Source organism: Tiliqua scincoides, chromosome 3, assembly GCF_035046505.1.
Source record: "Tiliqua scincoides isolate rTilSci1 chromosome 3, rTilSci1.hap2, whole genome shotgun sequence".
NCBI classification, from domain to species: Eukaryota; Metazoa; Chordata; class Lepidosauria; order Squamata; family Scincidae; genus Tiliqua; species Tiliqua scincoides.
Genome location: NC_089823.1, coordinates 211,788,628 through 211,810,937, shown reverse-complemented (window position 1 = coordinate 211,810,937; position 22,310 = coordinate 211,788,628). Strand labels below are relative to the sequence as shown.

Sequence of the window (22,310 nt, the reverse complement as noted above, 5' to 3'; positions counted from 1 at the left end):
TATAAGAACTTCAGTTTAAGAGAAGAATTATGAATTCAATCATACAGCAAAAAGCAGAGAGATTGTGAGTTAAGTTACAAGTTGCATATAGACATGTGCACCTCACAAATCCCTACCATGGTGTTTGACACACTGCAGTACCACCACATGCAAGCAGATATTGGAAAGTGCCACATGGTGCAGCAGAACAGAAGAAGCACACAATATGCTGCAAAATATCCAGTGCATGTCATACATAAACTCAGGTACTGCATGAACCATATGTTAGAGATGATCATAACTGTATCTTGTTCTTAGATTTCAGACAAGAGTCCTACTGTTACTGGGGTTCCCCCCCTTTTGGTTATGCTTGTACTTTGGTTGTATTTTGTCCAACCACTTTTTTTATTTCTTTTATTTTGTCATTTATTTTGTCCCTATTACTATCATGCTCTTTTTATTAGTCTCCCTTATTTCTATCTTTTAAGCCTCTGGTTTCTGTTTTCAATGTGCTCCTTGTCTTATTCCCCCCCCCCCCAACTCCAATAGAACAGTTCTTTCCTGGTTTATTTGATTACCCTGTATTTTTGCATTCAATTTAAGATTCTGTCTATTACATTCATATGTTTTAATTCTGTAGCTACTGCCTATCTTTAACTTATGATTCCCCCCATCCCAACCCTGCATGACTGACCATATCTTTCTAGTTGTGTTTTTCTTGTCAGCCCCTGTATTTCTCCTTTTATTCTGCATCTTTGTGCTTTTTCTCTTTTGGCTCCTTTTCTTTGGAATACTTTGGAAGTCAATATTAATTTAAGCAATTCTCCACTGCATATACTTAATAAGAAAAAAAAAATCCTTAAGACTCGTTCATTCTAGCTAACTTTTTACTTTTAATAGTTCTGATCTTCTCCAGATTTTTTTTTTTTTTAGGGGGAGTAGATACTTTAATTGTATATATGTTTCTCTGTCTGCATTAGTTCTAAGCCTACTGGGCAGTATGCACCTTTATAGGTGCTTTCTATAGCACATAGTGTATTAGGCACTTGACAAATACCACGTACTATCTTATTCCTTTGTTGCTTCATGACATCTTTGGGGAGAAATAGTTTCAGCCCAGTCCTATTGGGCTGCTACACTAGTGGAATCCACATTCCACTGGTGCTGGCTGCTGTAAAGCAGTCATAAAAAAATGCTCTGGCTGCATGTGCTTCCAGGGTGCTAGCAGGAAGGCTAGTCTGTCTATGTCTCTATGGAGACCCACCGGAGGATGTAAGCCAACACAGGAGGTTGGAGGGAGGCAGGGAGAGGGTTGAACAGGGTGGGAGAGAGGTGTGTAGAACGGGGCAGAGATAGGGCAGGAAGGAAGGTGGATCAAGCCCAGGAGCCAGTGATTAAGCTGGTACATGTCCGAGTTGCTCCATAGTAGCTTCTGGGGCTTCCCCTGGGGCAAGTGTTCAGGAGACCTCCAGCAACCAAAACATCTCTGCAGTGGCAGCTGTGCTGGCACCGCTGCATTGCTGTGTGGGGAGTTTGATAGGATTAGGCATTGGATCTGGTTTCATGGTTGTGCATGTCCAGGTCATATTTTTTTCTCCTGGTTTTGCTCTGTGACCCAAACCAGATTTGGCTCTGAGACAAATCAGATTTCACACTTTGTAGCTGCTACAAAGTGTGAAATCTGGTTTGTCTCAGAGCCAAATCTGGTGTTGGAAGATGAAAGTTTCAGGGGCACTCTGGAGCAAAAAATAAGGGGGGAAATGTGTGCATAGTCCATTCAAGCCTTGATAGTTGTGACATATATTGCCTGCTTGCCTTCTTGTATACTTAACACTCAACTGTTTTATTGCATGTTCAATATTTTTATACAGTAATACTGATTTCCCATTAATTCTCTGTGTTAACATTTCCAGGAAGTTTACCATGAAAAGCACATCAAGAAATTTTGGGAAAAAGCCAATAAACTTATCAAAAATATAAAAATTGTTGGACCTGAAGAGAATTTGAGTCAAGCTGATGCCAGGAACATGGGAATGTAATCTATTTTTTAAATCATTTATCATCCAAGAGTATAAATTAACACCAAGGCAGTGCATAGATTTTTTTTTTATTTTTTTTTTGGGTGGAAGCTATCTACTTAACAAGTAACAAAGGCAATTTTTATGAAGTGCCTCAGCTGTGTATTGTAGCCTTGAGGGATTTGTGTTGTTTATTTGAATTTTTTCTTGGCTAGGATTTAATGATCCATCATTTGGATTTTCAAGGCATGTTTCCAGAGTGCAGAGGGTAACAGGTTGTGCTGAAGTAGAGCAGATGTACTTCATTCAGCTCATTATTTCATTTTATTTTAAACACTTCTAGCTCACTTTTCTTTCAAATCTCAACACATAGCAATAGTTTTAAAACAATGAACCCTTTCAAATCACAAACCTACACTAAAATTAATAATAGGTCAGTAAAATATGCAAAAAACAAATCTCCAGAGAAATTATATGAATAGTAATTTTTTTACCAGATTTATTGAAAGCTTAGCAGAATAAAATTGCCCTCACCTGACAATGAAAAGCTACTAATTTAGGGTCTAATCCTATCCCACTACCAGCTCTGATGAAGCCACCCTGTTGTAAGGTAACAAATGTTCCCATACCTTGAGAAGGCCCCAGTGACTGCCCCTTCACCATAGAATGCAGCATACAGACTCCCAACATTTTGTTTTTGAAATTGACTTTAAACTTCTTCTATAATTGATTTTTATTTCCAGGAGGGAAAGCTAACTTTAGTGAATGTATTTTGACACAGATTTTGATTTTTGAAACTTGATAGTAAGGCCAGTGGCGGACCTCCCCAGTCCCACGCCCCAAGGCAAAGGTTCGCGATGGCACCTCCATGGGATGCTGCCACCCCCATGTGCAAATACCCCCCAACCTAGAGCGCACAGTACCTTGCGGTACTCCAGGATATGTCAGGGAAGCCTCCTGATAATTCCCTGACGATTTAAACTGTGCTTCCGGAAACCCTTCAGAGAGGCTTCTGCGGGGCCCTAAAGGCATGTGAGGCTCTGCGCTAGGGGCATTTTCCCATAGAGTGAACGGAAGGTCTGCCAATGCATAAGGCTGTCTGAGGAAATTGAGCTATTATAAGATACCCGTTTTCATAAGAACAGCCCCACTGGATCAGGCCATAGGCCCATCTAGTCCAGCTTCCTGTATCTCACAGCGGCCCACCAAATGCCCCAGGGAGCACACCAGATAACAAGAGTCCTCATCCTGGTGCCCTCCCTTGCATCTGGCATTCTGACATAACCCATTTCTAAAATCAGGAGGTTGCGCATACACATCATGGCTTGTACCCCATAATGGATTTTTCCTCCAGAAACTTGTCCAGTCCCCTTTTAAAGGCGTCTAGGCTAGACGCCAGCACCACATCCTGTGGCAAGGAGTTCCACAGACCGACCACACGCTGAGTAAAGAAATATTTTCTTTTGTCTGTCCTAACCCGCCCAACACTCAATTTTAGTGGATGTCCCCTGGTTCTGGTATTATGTGAGAGTGTAAAGAGCATCTCCCTATCCACTCTGTCCATCCCCTGCATAATTTTGTATGGCTCAATCATGTCCCCCCTCAGGCGTCTCTTTTCTAGGCTGAAGAGGCCCAAACACCGTAGCCTTTCCTCATAAGGAAGGTGCCCCAGCCCCGTAATCATCTTAGTCTCTCTCTTTTGCACCTTTTCCATTTCCACTATGTCCTTTTTGAGATGTGGCGACCAGAACTGGACACAATACTCCAGGTGTGGCCTTACCATCGATTTGTACAACGGCATTATAATATTAGTCGTTTTGTTCTCAATACCCTTCCTAATGATCCCAAGCATAGAATTGGCCTTCTTCACTGCCGCTGCACATTGGGTCGATACTTTCATCGACCTGTCCACCACCACCCCAAGATCTCTCTCCTGATCTGTCACAGACAGCTCAGAACCCATCAGCCTATATGTGAAGTTTCGATTTTTTGCCCCAATGTGCATGACTTTACACTTACTGACATTGAAGCGCATCTGCCATTTTGCTTCCCATTCTGCCAGTCTGGAGAGATCCTTCTGGAGCTCCTCACAATCACTTCTGGTCTTCACCACTCGGAAATGTTTGGTGTCGTCTGCAAACTTAGCCACTTCACTGCTCAACCCTGTCTTCAGGTCATTTATGAAGAGGTTGAAAAGCACCGGTCCCAGGACAGATCCTTGGGGCACACTGCTTTTCACCTCTCTCCATTGTGAAAATTGCCCATTGACACCCACTCTCTGCTTCCTGGCCTCCAACTAGTTCTCAATCCACGAGAGGACCTGTCCTCTAATTCCCTGACTGTGGAGTTTTTGCAGTAGCCTTTGGTGAGGGACCGTGTCAAACGCCTTCTGAAAGTCCAGATATATAATGTCCACGGGTTCTCCACATGCCTGTTGACCTTTTCAAAGAATTCTATAAGGTTCGCGAGGCAAGACTTACCCTTACAGAAGCCATGCTGACTCTCCCTCAGCAAGGCCTGTTTGTCTATGTGTTTTGAGATCCTATCTTTGATGAGGCATTCCACCATCTTACCCGGTATGGATGTTAGGCTGACCGGCCTATAGTTTCCCGGGTCCCCCCTCTTTCCCTTTTTAAAAATAGGCGTGACATTTGCTATCCTCCAATCCTCTGGCACCGTGGCCGTTTTGAGGGACAAGTTGCATATTTTAGTCAAGAGATCTGCAACTTCATTCTTCAATTCTTTAATAACTCTTGGGTGGATGCCATCAGGGCCCGGTGACTTATTGATCTTTAATTTATCAATGAGGTCTGAAACATCTTCTCTTTAACTCCTCGGTCAGGAGGGGCCGTTCGGGCAGCGGTATCTGCCCGAGGTCTTCTGCCGTGAAGACAGATGCAAAGAACTCATTTAATTTCTCTGCCATCTCTAAGTCTCCTTTTATCTCCCCTTTCCCTCCCTCACCATCCAGAGGGCCAACCATGATTTCCCCACAAATGTTTGAAAATCCCAAATACAATTGCACTGATTTTAGGGGGAAAAAACAACATACTTCTGTCTGAAGGAAAGAAGCAAGTCATTATGTTAGAACACTTGGATTTTATTGTTTTTTTTCTCACTGGTTGGTCTTAAAGGCACTTACAACAGAGATAGAAAGCTATAATTTAATACACATATAGTCCAACCAACTCGAATCACAAGAAAAGTCTGGAAATGCAATGAGCTATATTTGTGTGGAACTCCTTTTCACATGTTCTGTGCATCCCCGCACTGGAAGAAAGAAATTTCCAGTGGCACTCAGGAACAAAGCTCTGCATGCAGAAGGCAAGCTGGGTTTACACATAATACACATTGACTGGAATAATACCTATATTGTAATCACTACTTTTAGTGCCTTCCATTGGGAAGGGAAAGGCAGGATATCAATATTTTAAATAAATTATTTTATGTATATAGATATAGTGCCAATATTATATATAGTACCAATATCATATGCAGATATCATAAAAATGAGTTCAAAATTTCCATATTTTGTATTCTCTGTCACTCTTCTGCTTAAAACTAGCATGTGCAGTTTGAATTTTGACACATTTACAAGTGTTAATGACTTGTGTTACTTTTCTCCTTCAAGGGATGTCTGTCGACAGAGTAAAGAATGTGACTATTATTTCAGCCTAGATGCAGATGTTGTTTTAACAAATCCAAAGACTTTAGGACTCTTGATAGAACAAAATAGGTAAGTTTAAAGGGGATGGGGGACTTCTCAGTTTGAATGTTTTTGGCCCAAATCCTAACCAACTTTCCAGCAGTGGCATAGCAGTGCCAGTGGGACGTGTGCTGCATCCCACAGTTGGGTGGCACTAACATTGGCCTCCTCAAAGTAACGGAATGTTTGTTCCCGTACCTCGGTGCTGCGTTGCCCTTATGTCGATGCTGGAAAGTTGGTTAGGATTGTGCCCTTTGTTTTGTTTTGTTTCAGTGACTCCATCCAATTCTTTCCATCATTTCTAGAAATAGCTTTGGCATATGCTCTTCCCAAGATCGTCATTTGTTTCCATGCTGATATCTACAGGGAGAAAGTTTCACTGTGATCAGCATTTGTCACTGCAGACAAGTGGCAATCATTCGAATGGCTGGACAGGCTAATGCATGTGTCATCGGCACATTCTGGAGAAGCCCTTGCAAATGACTGGAAAGGGCAATAGAAAAAAAGACATTGGCAATACAGTATATTGATGCACTTCTGTTTGTGAATGCTGTCACAGTGACTTCGAGTGCTTCTGTTACCATGTGCTATACTCTACCTCATTTGTGCCACTATTATGAACGTGTAGTATGACAATGTCTACATTGTTTGTGCATCTTGGCATAACTAGTTCTTTTTAAATCTTTCCTTACAAGTTAAGATATTTTTCTGTGTTTGAAGACAATGTGTCTGCAAGTGAAGGGATTAGTTTCACTATGTGAAAAGGAATTCCCTTTCAAGTCACACAGTTGATCCCTCTTGCCAAGTACTATCTCTTTTGATTGGCAGATGTTCTCCAAGAACTTGGGAAGAGCTCTGAGCAGAGAATTTTAAGTGGAACAGTCAAGGATGGCGTCTGAGACCTTATACGTACAAAAGCATGCGCACCACCACTGAGCTATGGCTCCTGCATTTCGCAGTGTGGTTGCAGCTGGAAATATCTCCTTTTACTTACTAGCTAAGTGAAAGTTATAAACCTGAAAATGTTATCAATGACTGCAGAAACACAAACAAAACTTTTGCACATGCCTGGGTAAAATCCAGGATTATTGGAGCCGAGTCCTATCCTCCCTCCCCCCACCCTCTACTGGTGCAGCTGGACCAAAAAAGAGTGTACTGTATTCAGTGGTGGGGGTCAGGAGGCTTTGGAGGGGAAAGAAGATTTAAATCCCCTTACCCCTCTGTAAGCCTCCCGCTTCACAGTGGCTCTCATCAGAACAGCTTTGTAGCTGGCACAAATCCAAGGAGAGAGGGGGGGCAGGGAGGCTGCATGCTATCACAGCCAGATCCACTCTCTCCTGAAGTCTCTCTGCCCCATTCCTCCCCACCCCGTGCCCCATTTTGCCCCCTCCCTGCCCTATTTCACCATTGCATTAGCTGCTCCATTGGGTATGACGTGGTCCAGCGATGTCTGGGGCATTCTGCCACCTCTTGCAGCAGGCATTTTTTTGACAGTGGAAGTATCTTTCACTGTGGCAAAATGTTTTGTAGTACAACCCAATCCTGCATAGGATGGGCTGTTAATTTACACTGGGCATTTCACAAGGCACTGAGCAGAAGCAGTGTTAGAGATCTAAAAAGTACTGTTTAGATTTTCTTCCTTTCCCTGTTATTCTCCAGCTGTGGAGCTGCTTGTCTTTATTTGCTAAGTTTAACTTTCCATTTCACTCCCTTAAAAATCAAATATATTCATGCTTGCTATTAAGCTCTCACTTAACCATGTCTGTTAACAGAAAGATGATTGCTCCTCTTGTAACACGTCATGGCAAGCTGTGGTCTAATTTTTGGGGTGCACTGAGTGCTGATGGATATTATGCTCGGTCTGAAGACTATGTGGATATCGTTCAAGGAAACAGAATGTGAGTTAATCTTAGCTGTTTTGTGAATGTGCAGATCAATATGAGCTGATAATTCTTTTTTTTTTTCTTAACCAACATAGATGAATAATCAAGGTATCAGTCATTAGAGTTGTTTCTTTTTTTACAGAATCAACCTGCTAAGCATTCGTTGAATTGGTTTACATGTATTAAGCTTTCCTTCAGTTAAGATGATCATACTGGAAGAGCTTGTTAGGTGTGAAGTTCTTGATGATATGTCCCTCATTTCTGAACTGCTAGCACTGTCTGTAGCCTAAATCCTAACCAACTTTCCAGTACTGGCATAGTTGTGCCAGTAGGGCGTGTGCTGCATCCTGCAGTTGCGCGGCACTCACGGAAACCTCCTCAAAGTAAGGGAATTCTGAAGCATTGGGCTTCAGGAAAAAAAAAGTATATAAAACTTTCAATTAAATTAATTAAATAAAATAATTTGCTCCACTCTCCCAGTTCTTCTCAAGTGCTTCATTTGAAGCATCCTTGTCAGCAAGTAAATGCAATGCATGCTTTATTAATAGTTCCTGGCATGGTTTGTTTGTAATTGATTTAATTTTTATTTTAATTATGTCCCTGGATTGTAGCCTGGGGAAAGGCAGTGTAGAAATCTTCTAAATAAATAAATTCTCGCTGTGGAACTTTGGACTTGCAATATATTCAAGATGGTATTTTTTCATTCCACCGGTATGGTTTCAACTAAATAAAAACCTTCCAAAAACGTTCTACTAGTGAATCATTATATCCTGGTATAGATATCTGATGTTCAGTTAGGAGTGAATGTCATTTAAACATCTTTTATGTCCGGTCCCTAAGAAACAGGAAGTTAAGAATTACCTACTGTGGTGTGTGTGTGTGTGTGTGTGTGTGTGTGTGTGTGTTTTGGCTTGTCATTTGGTTTGCCCAGTATCATAAACCTCTGTTGCATCCATGTGTAGCGGTTTAAAAAGGTCTGGGCCATGCAAGAAGCCACAGCTGGGTTTCCAAAAGTCATTTTTTTGAGTGTTTAATGGCTGCTTCAGACATACCATGGTTTGGTTTGGCACTGTGTGAACAATTTTCAAGGAACCTAATTAGGTTCTTGTGTTCCACCCTCCTTTTGGTCACAGTTTCCAGTTCAGGTTTGCAAGGCAAGCACAAACCCTAGTTTGCTGCTTTAGATAAAACAGCAAACTATGGTTTGCCTCAAACCAGGACAGGAAAGAGGAAATTGACACATGCTGTTGGAGGAAGTGAATGTGTACAAGCCAAGGCTAGGCATGTTAACACCAAACCATCTTTGGTACTGCCCTAAAAAAAAAAAAAAGCCACAATTTGCCTTTATTCATGTGGTTGCAATACCAAATATTTCATAATCAATTGCTTGGTTACTTTTTGGTTTTGTATTGCTGTAACAGAGTGCAAATTATAAAAATGATTCTGCTCCCATATTACTTTTAACCCTGTCCACAGGTGGAACAATACTGTAGCAAGGAAATGTGAGCTATTTACTTTTGTAAGGTCCAACTGCAGAGTTAGCTGATTTAACATCTGAAACCTTGTTTATGCTTTGCAAATTTGCAAAATATATGACACTTGAATGACACTATAAACATCAGTCCAACTTTACCAGTACTTCTTTCACAGAGGTGTGTGGAATGTCCCATATGTGGCTAATATATACTTGATCAAAGGAGAGACCCTCAGATCTGAGATGAAAGAGAGAAACTATTTTTCACGTGATAGATTGGATCCTGATATGGCCCTCTGCAGGAATGCCAGGGAAATGGTAAGATGCATGTGTTGCAGCTGCTTTGAAAATGTCTTGCTACACGTCAATTATCGCTTTTTAAAAATTAAAAGTACTAGCCAATTTTTATGAGTTAGTCATTATTTTTGTGTTTGACATTTCTATCTGCACGGTTACAATGGCAGAAGTGTAACTAGTTCACAGTTCAAATTCTAGACTTTATAATAAAAATTCAGAAATGTATCACACTGCCTTGTTCTAAGTGCAAAGTTTCTTTTTATTATGTGAATGTACTGATTTTAATTTAATATAGTAATTATAAACTCCACACCAATTTTTCAGTTTTTTCTAAATTTTGGTGTTACCTTGAGTTAGTAAAAGATTGGAAATGCTGGTTATTGTATGAAAGGTGAAGTAGTATTGCTGTCACTTTTGTATTTCATTTTAGAATTTGTCTATTTCAAGGGTATGGTTAATTGATTTTATTATTTCAAAGCAGATTAAATGTGCTATAAACAGGAGTGATGCTCCTTGTCATTACATAAACAGTGTTAATCTTTGTTTATGTCAACCCTTATGTCATAAAACATTGTTTTATGAATGTTAGCATTATGAGAACATATATGAATATCATTGCAATACAAGTGTAAATCTGTATTTGTACTGATATTTACATTAGTTTCAGAGCAGAAACAAATGACAGCTATTTCCAGACAATGTAGCATTGAAAAATAATTTTGCTGAATTGAACAAGAAAAGTTGGCAAGTATTAAGTTTATTCCCTCCTTTAACAAGGCATGATTCATTCTGTTTGTACTCATTCCTAAAGAATGTCTCAATCCACACTCTCTTGTTCTCCACCTTCATCAATGGCATCCATGACTGCAAATTGTGCTTACCTTGTGCTCAACTAATCTGACCTCATGGCTCATCAGGAAAAAAAATTTCTCATTTTCATGCTGTGAAGCAGTCTGGTACAAGCTTGGTGTTTTTTTTTTTTTGTTTTTTTTTTGGCAGCAATTAAGGGGCTGTCAGCTCATGATTTTAACCAATATGTAAGAAGCTTTGCTTGGAGCTGCATGCTGTTTGTCAGAATACCAGCTTTTGATTAAAGGATGCTGTTTATCTAACATGGCAGCAAAAACTAAACTCTAACTGTGAAAGAGAGCAAGGAAAGCTCAACTGATGTGGTGCTTTTCATTCATTTTTAGACTTTACAAAGGGAAAAAGACTCCCCTTCTGCGGAAGCATTCCATATGCTCAGACCCCCAAAGGTGTTACTCTCTCTTTTTATTATTCATTAGTTATTCATTTATCACAAATTGGTACTCTTTTCTCTGAAGTAGATTCTCCCGTCTTCTTCCTTTATGCTAGTAAAAACTGATTGTTAACTTCTGTCTTGGACTTTAGTCCCATGTACATGGCTTTAACAAAATTGACAGCCCAATCCTATTGAGGATTGATCCAGTGCATTGAACCCTTTGTGATAGCAGAACACATTTCCGCTGTTGCAAAATGGCTGCCAACAGAGCGCATAGTGCTCCATCGGTGTCCATTTTGGAAGTGCTGCTGTACAAGGCAGTAGCACTCTGTGTCCATTACCAGAGCTGCCTATACCCCTCATAGAGCAGGTAAGGCAGTGGTGGGGGCAAAACAGGACAGGGAGGGGATGTGACTAGGATAGGAAGGCTGTGGAGGGGTGGATCTGGCGCCAAAGGCCCACTGGAACCTACCTCTTCCAGCAGTAGCCTCCCTTCCTTCTTTCTCTCCTTGGACTGAGAAATCGCTAGCTCAGGTCCAAGGAGACCCATTGCAGATCAGAAGGCTTATGAAGGAGTAAGGGATTTAAATCCCCTTTTCCTGCCAAGCCTCCCAATCTCCCCCCCCCCATCCCCACTGGATACAGCACACTCATTTTTGGCACAGTTGTACCATCAAAGAGGAGGAAGGATAGGATTGGGCTCTGAGTTGCTTTTCAGCAGCCATGTGAAAATATAGGGTTAGACTCAAAAGGTCATGAGCAGAAGGAAAATAGCTGCATCTGTTATTCTACAAATGCTTGTGCTTTCAGTGGAAATTTTTTTCCTCTTTCAAATAGTGAGAGTAAAGTATGAGAGAACCTGGGGCAAGGGGAATATCCTTAAGCTCCCCCCACCCCCCTGTGTTGGTTCAGGTTCCTTTTGGACACCCCCACCAGCTCTTTAAGCAAACAAAACCAAACCACCAGGCCAAGCGACACAGTTCATGTTATGTCTGACTTGGCTCTTAGGTTCATTTTGTCGTGCAACACTGTCATGCGAGCATGTCCTTCTTTGAGTGGAAGACACATTCCATGCAGGAAGGACACCTTTGCATCCAACCTGTAACGAACGTTCCAACCCAAAGTAAACGTTTCAAGAATTGTTGAAAATGTAGACCTCAACGTCAACATACAGAAAAGAGTATAAAAATGCAGAAAAGTACAGCATACAAATTCTGTTTCATTTGCGTAGATGAGACCCAGAATGTACAACCATATTTGTGGTGTTATCATTACTGCAGGCTGACTTTCCCCATCCTTCTTAAAATGAATTGTTCTTGTAATATGACTCCTTGCTCCCCAGTGAGAAACCTAAAAGAAACAATGTTCTGTGTCTCTGTATATGCAAAAGTGATTAAAAAGTACTGTAATTTATCGCCAAAGTGAATAATATCTCTGTAGTAATAGTGAAGTCAGGGGACTGTGTGTGTGTTGGTCTGTATGCAAAATGGGATGACACTCAGAGAAGGTAGTGAAAAAAAGATATGCAAAGGTATGCTAGGTGAAAGAACCACCCCTTCCCCCTCCTAAAACAACCTAATGCATACTGAGCATGCTTAATGCTCTCCTGGCACTACAGAAGTTATTCTATCTCTATTGGGGGAGAGGGGAACAAAAGTGGAGCTGGTGGGGTGGAGAGAGCAGAACGGGGAAAAGATGGGGCAGGATGGGTGGATCAGGCTCGGGAAGGAGGTGGGTTTGGCAGCAGTGGTGTATGCCAAATCCCCCTTCCTGGGTCTGATCCATTTGCACAGATCATCTCAGAGTTGCACCAGCAATAGTGCTGGCGCATGTCTGAGTTGACCCATAGTTGCTGCTGGGGCTTACCGCTGGGTACAGGGACAAATGTCCCCTTATTCTGAGGAGACTTCCAGTTTCTGAAAATACCCTGTGGGATGCCCATTCTGGCGCCACGACATCACTGCGTAAGGATTTACTGTTCACACTTTCCTGGAAGTAAGCCACGCTCACTACAATGGGACTTGCTTCTGAGTAGACAGGCATAAGATTGAGCTCTTAGTATTGGGCTACCCATCTCTACAGCAGTGACCATTTTAAATACGCTCACTGTTGGAAGCATGACTTATCACTGAATTTTACCACTGCTATATTGATGCAACTTAGGAGTAATGAAGCATAGAACTAGATAGTGGTATTATGTATTTTTTTGTTGCAAAGAGAAGAAGTATTGTGTAAACTTCTGTTGCAATTTTTTTACAGCGCTTTTAAAATCTGAGCTTTATATATATCTTTACATATATATATATATATATAAAGAGTCATGGATTGAGTACATGTTTAACATATATATTAGAAAGATTACACCGTAATGCTTTTCTAGACCAAAAATGAAGGTGCACACTCTATCTTTAAGTAGTTGACCTAACGTATTTGCTTTCAATGGTCATGGGACATATTCTGAAACAGCAATTGGCATATCCTGTTGTAAGCTCTTGGGGCACTTTCAAGCATCTGCTTTCTGAGTGACTTCAGCCATACCAGTATGCTTGAACTCGAGGTAATCTGGCTTCTGGGGAGACAGTATGCTGACATATCAGTGTTCCAGTCACCCAGAAAACCACTGTGATGCTAGAGAGAGTAGATTTCTTGAAACCCCTTTTTCATTGTACAGGAAGCCATAGGATTGAGTCATGATGGAAATTAATCCTGGGACATTTAGAAATATTTGCATTCTATGGGTGTGGAAAATGTTAAACTAAAAGAAAATACGTTTCTTTTTCAAATATTTAGTAATGTGAAGCAAGAGAGCCTCACTGAGATGGTGTAGTTTTTGCGATAGTGCTAATCATTTTTGTCTTCATCCTGTTCAAGTGTTACACTGAGGATTGTGGTCATCTTATTCATAAAAATTACCATTCTGAGCTAAACGTTTGATCACACGCCAAAGGGTCTTATAGAAAATAGGTGGAATCAGTCTATGGTATTCAGATCTCTTTTTCTTTCTGTGTTATAATATGAAATTTTTTTAAAAAGTATTTCTAGGAGGTTTAGGTTAGGAGACATGTACAAAAATCCTGGACAAAATATAGTAAAGTTTTCCCTATGTGCATTCTGGAATTTGTTTTGCATTAATTAACCTCATTATTTTATAGAATTGAGAACTCTGTATGCAGGTCTCATACAAACATGGAACTTAACATGCTAGAGCGGTGGTTCCCAACTGGTGGGTTGTGACTCAGCAGCCAGGAAAGCACTTGTCCCTACCCCTTTAAGGGGCGGGGAGGAGGGGAAAGCAGCAACATGATCCCCAGGATCGTGCTACTGCCAGAAATGGGAGGGGAGTTTTCACTTACCTGCAGCCACCACTGCGGTCCTGGGGGGTCTAGGTAGTCCTCTGCAGGGCTCCCCAAGCCTCTGTAAGTCTAAAGAAAAAAAAAAGGCATTTCTGGTTTCACGATGAAACAGGAAGTGCCTTTTTTTTCTTTTTGAAAGACTTTTGCAGACAAGGGGAGCCCTGCAGACGGCTCCCCAAATCCCCCAGGACTGCAGCGCTGGCAGCAGGAAAATGAAAACCCCCCCTCCCACCTCTCGCAGCAGCACAATCCTGGGGATCATGCTGTTCCCTTCCCCCTCCCTTGGCACATACTTCCTGTGCTCCCAATTCGCTTGTAGGAGTTTGGAAAGCAATGTGTCCCCTCCCCTCTCTTCCATGAGTTGAGAATGTCCTATATGCAGTCGGGCTCTTCTAGTGCATGAACAAGCTACATAGGAAAGTTACCTTTCCCCAAATCCCCTAAAGAAACTGACATATCCATGATGTCACAGTAATGCAGTGTGTCCAATAACATGGCTTCTGGGTAATAGGAATGTTCAAAAGTGAATTTGTATAACAGTGAACCTTGAATGACTCAACAATGAATAATGCAATTTCTCCTGTATTTCTAAATGTAAAATGTAATAACACATGGTTATTTTTGTCTGGTGGTAGGGTGTCTTTCTCTACATCACAAACAGACATGAATTTGGCCGACTTTTATCGACTGCCAACTACAATACTTCCCACTACAACAATGACCTCTGGCAGATCTTTGAAAATCCTGTGGTATGTATTCAAGTATGAAATAAAATTGACAGGAGATATATTAGAAAAAATAAACTTTCGCTTGTATGCAAGCAGTTCACAAAAAAATGTTCTTAAATGTTAGGAATCCACCGTTTATTTTCCAAAATTAATTTCCCTGTCATCATTTCCCTGCTGACTCGAAAGAATATTCTGTGCTAGTCTAAGCAATTCAGTGTGTTTTTGAAATCTAAGAACATTTTTCTTCAAATTATTCTTCTTAGGACTGGAAAGAAACCTACATAAACCCCAACTATTCAAAAATCTTCACTGAAAGTATAGTAGAACAGGTACGTGGAGGTTGTCTTCAGTATCTAAGATATTATAATACTATTTTCTAGGGGTGTTTAGGATCGTGTTGAGGCTTATTTTAATACAGGTTAGTAATGGCTGAAAGTAATACCAAACAGAGTAGAGGAGGTGAAGGAAATTCATGTGCAAGACTGTGGGTTTGGGAGAACATGTGATCCTTTAGTCCAATTCCTGACCTCTGGTTTTGTTGTAACTACTGCACTGAGTATAACTGCTTCAGTGTTACCCCTAATGATCCTGATAACCTTAAAGCTACTACTTCTGCCACCTCTGACTCCCCTTCTGTGAAGTTCTGCAGCTGTGCTTTCTTTCTTCTTCACCCAGTACTAGGTTTCTGTGAGCCATGTGGCAAAACCCTGTACTGCCTGCCTGCTGATGGCGCTTTGGGTGCTACATTCACCACTGGTATGGAGTGATCAGGCAGGGGTCAGGCAGGGAGGGATGACCCCTCAGTCTTTACCCAACTTGGCTGACCCTGATACCACCCATGCCTTTACCTGAGCATGCTCAATCCTCTCCATACCTGGTACTTATGTGGGAAGGACCCAATGCTAGTAAGTTCACAGAGACAGAATAATAAGGAATTAGTCATTAGAAATGTTAAATTTTTGCTCCCATCGGATCTTCAAAGGATTTGAGAGAGAAAGTGTGTAAAAGTTAGCGGTTCCGTGCTCTTTAATTCTCAACAATCATAAGGAGAAGCACATACTCCAACATTTTGTTATGGGATTCTTCAACATATTTTTCTGCTCGTCCTCTGTTGTCCCCAGCCTTTCCTTAAGTTAGTTCTTCTCTGTCCACTATTTCACAAACCAACTTTGCAAGAGAAAAGGAGGAGGAAAACCTTGCTTGCTCCCTTGTATTGCTTCCCATTGTCCTTCCAGCCTCATCTCCTTTCTCTGATATTCTCTTCCAACATTAATGATGGGGGAAGGAATGAAGATGAAGCCTGCTTCTCAGGCTTTCCTTAGGCCTCAGTTATGTGAGGTTACCAGCTTCCTGTTGCTAAAATTTTTAGACCTAATGAAAGTTCTTGATAAAGTCCCATATTAAGAACATAAGAAGAACCCCACTGGATCAGGCCAAAGGCCTATCTGGTTTGGCTTCCTGTATCTCACTGTGGCCCAACAGATGCTGCAGGGAGCGCACAAGACAAAAGACCTGCATCCTGGTACCCTCCCATGCATATTGCTGGTGCAATGGAAGTTTTGGGGGAGTGGGAAAAAGTGGGGAACCAGGCTTATTTATGAACCCATTTCCAGTCTGGTTTTCTGAACTGGAGAGAGTTGTAGTTTCTGGAAAAAGAAATAAATAATTTTGAAGCATCACTACTAATTATAGAAGCCTACCAGAAGTGACCCAGTATGTCTCTTCTGTAACCTTCTTTGACTCTGAAAAAGTCATTCCTTTCTTCCACAGACCAGATTTATTTACTAAATTGGCTTCCTAAGATGGCTTCTGGTGCCATGCTAGTCCAAGATATCTCCATATTAATAATAATAACTAGGTATTACTCTACCACCTTTCTTCAAGGTGGTTTACATAGGCATGCGTTTCTAAGGGAGCAATCCTAACCAGCACTTATGCCGGTATAGGTGCTCCGGAGGAGTCGCAAACGTGCCGTAAAGCATGTTTGCACCTCCTTAGACAGGAGCTGCATTGGCGCATCCAGATGCGCCGACACGTGGACAGAGGCAAAAGCCCCCGCCGCGACTCCTACACCGTCGCTTGTGCTGGCGCAAGCACGCCAGCACAAGCGGCAAAGGTAGGCATGGGGAGGGGGGCAGAAGGGGGTGTTACTGGGGAGGGGGAGGGCAGCTGTGCAGGGAGCCGGGGGGAGGGCTGGGAGCCAGCAGTTATGCCAAATCCCAACCCCCGTCCCTGGGGCGAGCAGAGCGGCTTCAAGCCGCTCCGCTCTCCTCAGACTTGCGCCACCTCCGGAGGTGGTGCGAATCTGAGGAGACCCATAGGGGCGCGCAGCCCTTACCCAGGGGTAAGGGGAAGAGCTTCCCCTTGCCCCTGGCTGAGCTGCTGCTCACTGCAATCCCGCGTTGGATGCAGCGCAAGCCTCTTGGCTTGCATGTTCCAGTGCAGGTTAGGATTGCGCCCTAAATCATAGAAGGTTCTCTCTTTCAAGAACCACACAACATTTCAGATGGATCTTCCTGGTCTGATCTCACCTTCTGGCCTCCAGTTGCCTCCCACGCAGGCTGACAAGCAGCTCCTTCATCTCTCACATAGAGGGCAGTCAGGATGCTTCTTCGCTCACAGCAAAGAGCAGGTGGAATAACTCCGCTCGACTTGTCAGCTGCTTCAAGGTCTCGCTGTTCAGGGAGCTGTCAGTGGCCTCAAACTGGTGACCTTCTGATGTTATCTTCAGGCTAATGGAGGCTCTACCCTCTAGTCCAGACCTCCTGCCCCTATTGTAAGAGACTGTAGGGTACAGTAATGAACAGCAGCTAAGCTCTGATATCTTAGTCAGAAAACAGAAAACTGGGGATCTGTCCCAGGTTTGTCAAGCTTCTGGGACATTTAATTACTGCTTGAGTTGCCCAAATCACAGTGCCAGTCCTGCTTGGAGAAACCAGAATTCTGGAAAAGTAAATGTGGTTTTTCACAGACATGAAAATACTGGAAATTTCAGTACCAGCAGTACATAGGCAAGCTAGCGAGGGCAATTACAGGCATATGAGAGGAAACTACTTCACAGCAACTGACCCAAGCAGCCACTGAAAAGTCTTTTTCTTTCAGATAATTAGAGTTCACATGACTTCCTTTTATATAGTTGGCCAAATGCATTCTCCAGAATAATCAATTCTTTTTTTTATTAGAGGAAGTTCACATGCTGAAAGGCAGCAAGTTGTATTTTTTTAAAAAGTTATAGGACTGAGCCTGGTTCCTAGTTATGGATCAGAATTCCTTCTCTGTAGATTTGTCTGCATTCTGAGGTTGGAAGCAAAAGTTCTGTGCAGCCTAATGCACTGGTGTGTGTTTGTTTCTTACTTTCAGCCATGCCCAGATGTATTTTGGTTCCCCATCTTTTCTGAAACAGCCTGTGATGAACTGGTGCAGGAAATGGAACATTTTGGACAATGGTCAGGTGGAAAACACCATGTAAGCATATTTTGATAATGGTTATTTTTAAAACAATCTGGGTTTTTTTTTTCCTTTAATATCTCATTAGGTGTATATTGATGTTCATTGATTGACAAAATTGTAGACACCATCCTTCTCCAGCTCACTCAGCATGGGCCACTGGATACCATTCTGAGAGTTAATTTTAATCAGCTGTTCTAAGACTTGGATTGCATTCCCTTATTTTTAAAACTATTTTCATTCTTGTGCATTACCATAATAAGGAATTATAAATAAAATAGGTTTGTATAAGTAGTGATTGTCATTTGCTTCCAGACTTTATAAGAAATAAGGAATGATCTTTTGGTCTGTGATGACCTGCTGGAAGATACAATATAGAAATCTAAGAGTTACACAGGCCCAGACTACTTTTCAAAGTGTTCTGTGAGATTTTAAAGCATACTCTTATACCTAACCAGTGTAATGAAACATAAAAGACACTTCAGACATAAAATACGCTCTTCCCCCCTCTCCACCTTAGGACAGCCGCATTTCTGGAGGATATGAAAATGTTCCGACTGATGATATTCACATGAAACAAGTTGGGCTGGACAGTGTGTGGCTGCATTTCATCAGAGAATTCATAGCACCCGTAACACTAAAAGTGTTTGCTGGCTACTATACAAAGGTAACTTACAACTGCTGTTAAAATGTAAAACTTCAAAATCTTGATTCGATCTAGCAGGAATGTAGCACCCATGCACAAGAGACCCACAGTTCTCTGTGTGTTACCCTTGTCAATACAAGTGAATGGGCACATGTATAGGCAGCACATGAGGATACTGAAAAGGTCAGACAGTCTTTGTATGTATCCCCTATTTCCATCCAGCTTCTGCAAGCTTCTCATGCTTTACTTGAATAGGACATGGGGGAATGGATCCATGAGTCTGAAGCATGCATATTTTACTCCTTTAAGATACTTGATGAATTAATCCATGTCTTCTCACATTATTTCTTTCCAGGGCTATGCTTTGCTAAATTTTGTAGTGAAATACTCTCCTGACAGACAACGTTCCCTCAGACCTCATCATGATTCATCTACATTTACTATCAACATTGCTCTCAACAAAGTTGGAGAAGATTTTCAAGTAAGTTTGGAACATATCCAGTTGATTAACATTGCACTTGTTTCCATCTCTTGAATCTGTTTCCTCTAAAATATTTCTCACATGTATTCTTAGAACATGAAATTGGCACCGTAATGTGAATATTTCACAATAATAGAACGCAGTACAAGCATTAGAATTGTATTATTTGCAGGGCTGGTATAACTCATATGATGCTGCAGTGGTGCTATAAACACTGAAAGCTCTATTTAGTGTGGAAACAAGTTATAATATTAGGCTGCAAGACTGGTAGGCTAATGGGAGGAGAAAAGACAAGAAAATATCAATGTTGGAACAAAACAAAAGGAATCCTCCAAGATATGTTGACGAAAACATGCTGCTTAATAAAAAGCTTTTCCCCTTCCTGATTTGTTATTGTGTCCACTAAAGAGTGGATTAATGGGAAAGGAGATGAGGACCCTTGCCTGCATCTAGATCAGGGATGTCAAACTTGTTTGTTAAGTATTCCTGGCACATGCTGAGGGCTGGAAATGTCATTAAGCAGGAAGTGACATCATTAAACCAGTGATGTCCAGAAATAAACACTTCATTTTAACCTAGGGACTCATTAGCCTCAAATGACATGAGAGAAAATACACAAATCTTGATTGTTTTCAAGAAATGGGAGAGCCCAGTTATCACATGTGCTGGATAAAGAACTTCCACTGGCTGCACCCAGCCTTCAGGCCTTATGCTTGACACCCCTGATTTCTTGAAGAGTCACTTCGCATACAGGATAGATAACTTAGGGCCCAATCCTGAACAGTACGTACTGGCTTACCGCTGCTGTGCACTTGTGGGCCTGTTTGTGGGCCCTAGCACCAGGTGGTAGGTAGCACCAGGTGGGTAGGTGGTAACCCAGCGCTGGCTACTGCCGGGTGACTATCAAAGCTCTCTCGCTTGGCGGTCGCACGGACCGCCAAGCAGTGGAGAGGTAAGTTGAGGTGTGGGGGGAGGTGGGGAGGAAGTGTTCCAGGGAGGGGAGAGGCGGGCAGAGGATGGGGAGAAGGTGGGGAGGGGGGAGGCAGGGAGGAGACATTCCAGGGGGAGGGAGCAGGGTGGGAAGGATGTGGGACCCGTGGAGCAAAGCTCCACCTGATCCAAAGCCTCTGTGTTGGGCTTGCTGCCATACACAGAGGCTTTTGGTTCACAGCTGACCTTTTTGTTGCTGGTGAATCGAGTAGCCTTATTGTGGGGCTACTTGCTTTACCTGGGGGAAGGGGACGAAAGTTCCGTTCTCCCGAGGAACTGCCAGTGGCTGCCCAGAGCATGCAGGATGTGGGGGCAGCCATTTTCAGCGCCACTGCAGCCCGCAACCTGGGCAGCTCAGGATTGGGCTGTAAAGCTCCCAGCCTCTGTCTCTCAAAGTGGCTTTCTCATAAGCCTTGTTGCCACTTAAACCACTTTGAGTACAAACTTCTTTTATATTTAGGCTGGCAACTGAGGGTAAGTGGCTGAGTTTGGCCCAAGGGTGAACAGTTGCTGATGGCTAGGCTAGATGAACTTGAAAGAGACATTGCACACCAGAAGAAGAGCCAGTATCTGAACAGGAAAGGTAGGCTTGATATCGTGGGATGTTGTCCAACTCCAGTATGACAACACTTGTTTCCGAATTACTGTTATGATCTTCCTTCTGCTGGAAAACTCACCCAAGTTCCTTGGTACAACTTGAAGAAGACTGAAATATAAAAATTTATTTCTGGTTCTCTCATAGGGAGGTGGATGTAAATTCCTGAGGTACAACTGCTCAATTGAATCACCCAGGAAAGGATGGAGTTTCATGCATCCAGGAAGACTTACTCATCTACATGAAGGACTTCCTATTTTGAAAGGAACAAGATACATTGCAGTATCATTTATTGACCCCTAATCTTATTTTGTGACCTCTCAAAGACAACATTTGGCATTTGATGAGAAACTCTTATTTATAATTCTTCTCCCAGAAGATGGTGACAAAAGAAGCTTCTCCTACACAGCTGCAAAAAAGGGGGGGAAGGGGGGATGAAAATCTTCAAGCATCTGCTCTGAGCCTTCAGTCACAACATACAAAATGTTTCCAATTTCTTTCCCTTGCCATCTTAAGGGGGGAGGATTCTTTGATTCAGACAATCAATAAAGCGTTCTGTATGGGTATTCTATCCATAACATTGTGAAATACCAAGGTGCGCTTTGCATGTATCTTGGTTAAAGAAAATCATATCCAACATCTAGAAGTGTTTGTCTCCAGTGAGTAAGATAGGATTACAGCTGAAGTTTTACTGAACACAATGGGCTTACTTCTGAGTAAAATAAATAACACCTCTTTCAAACACCTCTACCAATATCTGTGCATATTCTTCTAAGAAAGAAATGCATTATGGATAAAGCAAATTAATGGATAAAGCAAAAAAATGTGTATGGTGTATTCAGGAAGTATAAAATGCCTTTAAAAAGAACTATTCCAAGCAACTATTCCCAAGTGTCCTTTTGTCAAACTGAGCTATTCTGAAAATACTTTTTTGCACCAGTTCAGTGCTGGCAATTCAAGTCCTTGAGAACCTTGGAAATCAAATCTCCTACTCTTATTTACTTGAATTTTTTATCAGGAAATCAAAAAGTGGAAGTTCTTTTCTCTTCTAAAATTTGCAGGTTTTGACTTGTCTTTTTTTTAAAAAAAAGGGATCAGTTTAATTCCTGCTGTGCCTACTGTTTATAATTTAAAGGTGACACTTGAAAAAATGCTGAAACCATGGAACCTGAGGTGCTAAGATGCACATATTTTTTAAGTCTTATGAAAAATAAAAAAGTCTTAAATTAAGAAGGGATTTTATTGTGTCTGCTTTTAAATATACAGTATATAGTGTTTGGTCTCTGTTTTGGAAGCAGAGTACTAGCTTTTAAAGAATGAGAATTGTGTGTTTGTCAGTTAAATGTTTTGCATTCTTTATTCATACTTGGGGGCAGATTTTTTGTTTGGTTGGTTGGGTGGTTGCATTTTGCAGCCACCATTTTGCAAAAGCTGAAAAAATTTAATTTGCTGACAGCTGGAGGCATGGGA

The 22,310-nt window shown here is 41.8% G+C and overlaps 1 protein-coding gene across 1 annotated transcript in view; it reads left to right on the top strand.

Moving 5' to 3' along the window:
• The window catches only part of PLOD2 (procollagen-lysine,2-oxoglutarate 5-dioxygenase 2), a 68,429-nt gene extending 46,367 nt beyond the window's left edge, over positions 1-22,062 (top strand). Inside the window, exons 10-20 of the mRNA XM_066619007.1 lie at positions 1,893-2,014; positions 5,629-5,733; positions 7,476-7,601; positions 9,237-9,378; positions 10,551-10,613; positions 14,589-14,702; positions 14,945-15,010; positions 18,042-18,146; positions 18,649-18,795; positions 19,130-19,255; positions 20,988-22,062. Of these exons, the coding sequence (XP_066475104.1) occupies positions 1,893-2,014; positions 5,629-5,733; positions 7,476-7,601; positions 9,237-9,378; positions 10,551-10,613; positions 14,589-14,702; positions 14,945-15,010; positions 18,042-18,146; positions 18,649-18,795; positions 19,130-19,255; positions 20,988-21,143 (1,272 nt within the window). The 3' untranslated portion in view covers positions 21,144-22,062. The remainder of the gene's footprint in view (positions 1-1,892; positions 2,015-5,628; positions 5,734-7,475; positions 7,602-9,236; positions 9,379-10,550; positions 10,614-14,588; positions 14,703-14,944; positions 15,011-18,041; positions 18,147-18,648; positions 18,796-19,129; positions 19,256-20,987) is intronic.
• The last annotated feature ends 248 nt before the right edge of the window (positions 22,063-22,310 follow it).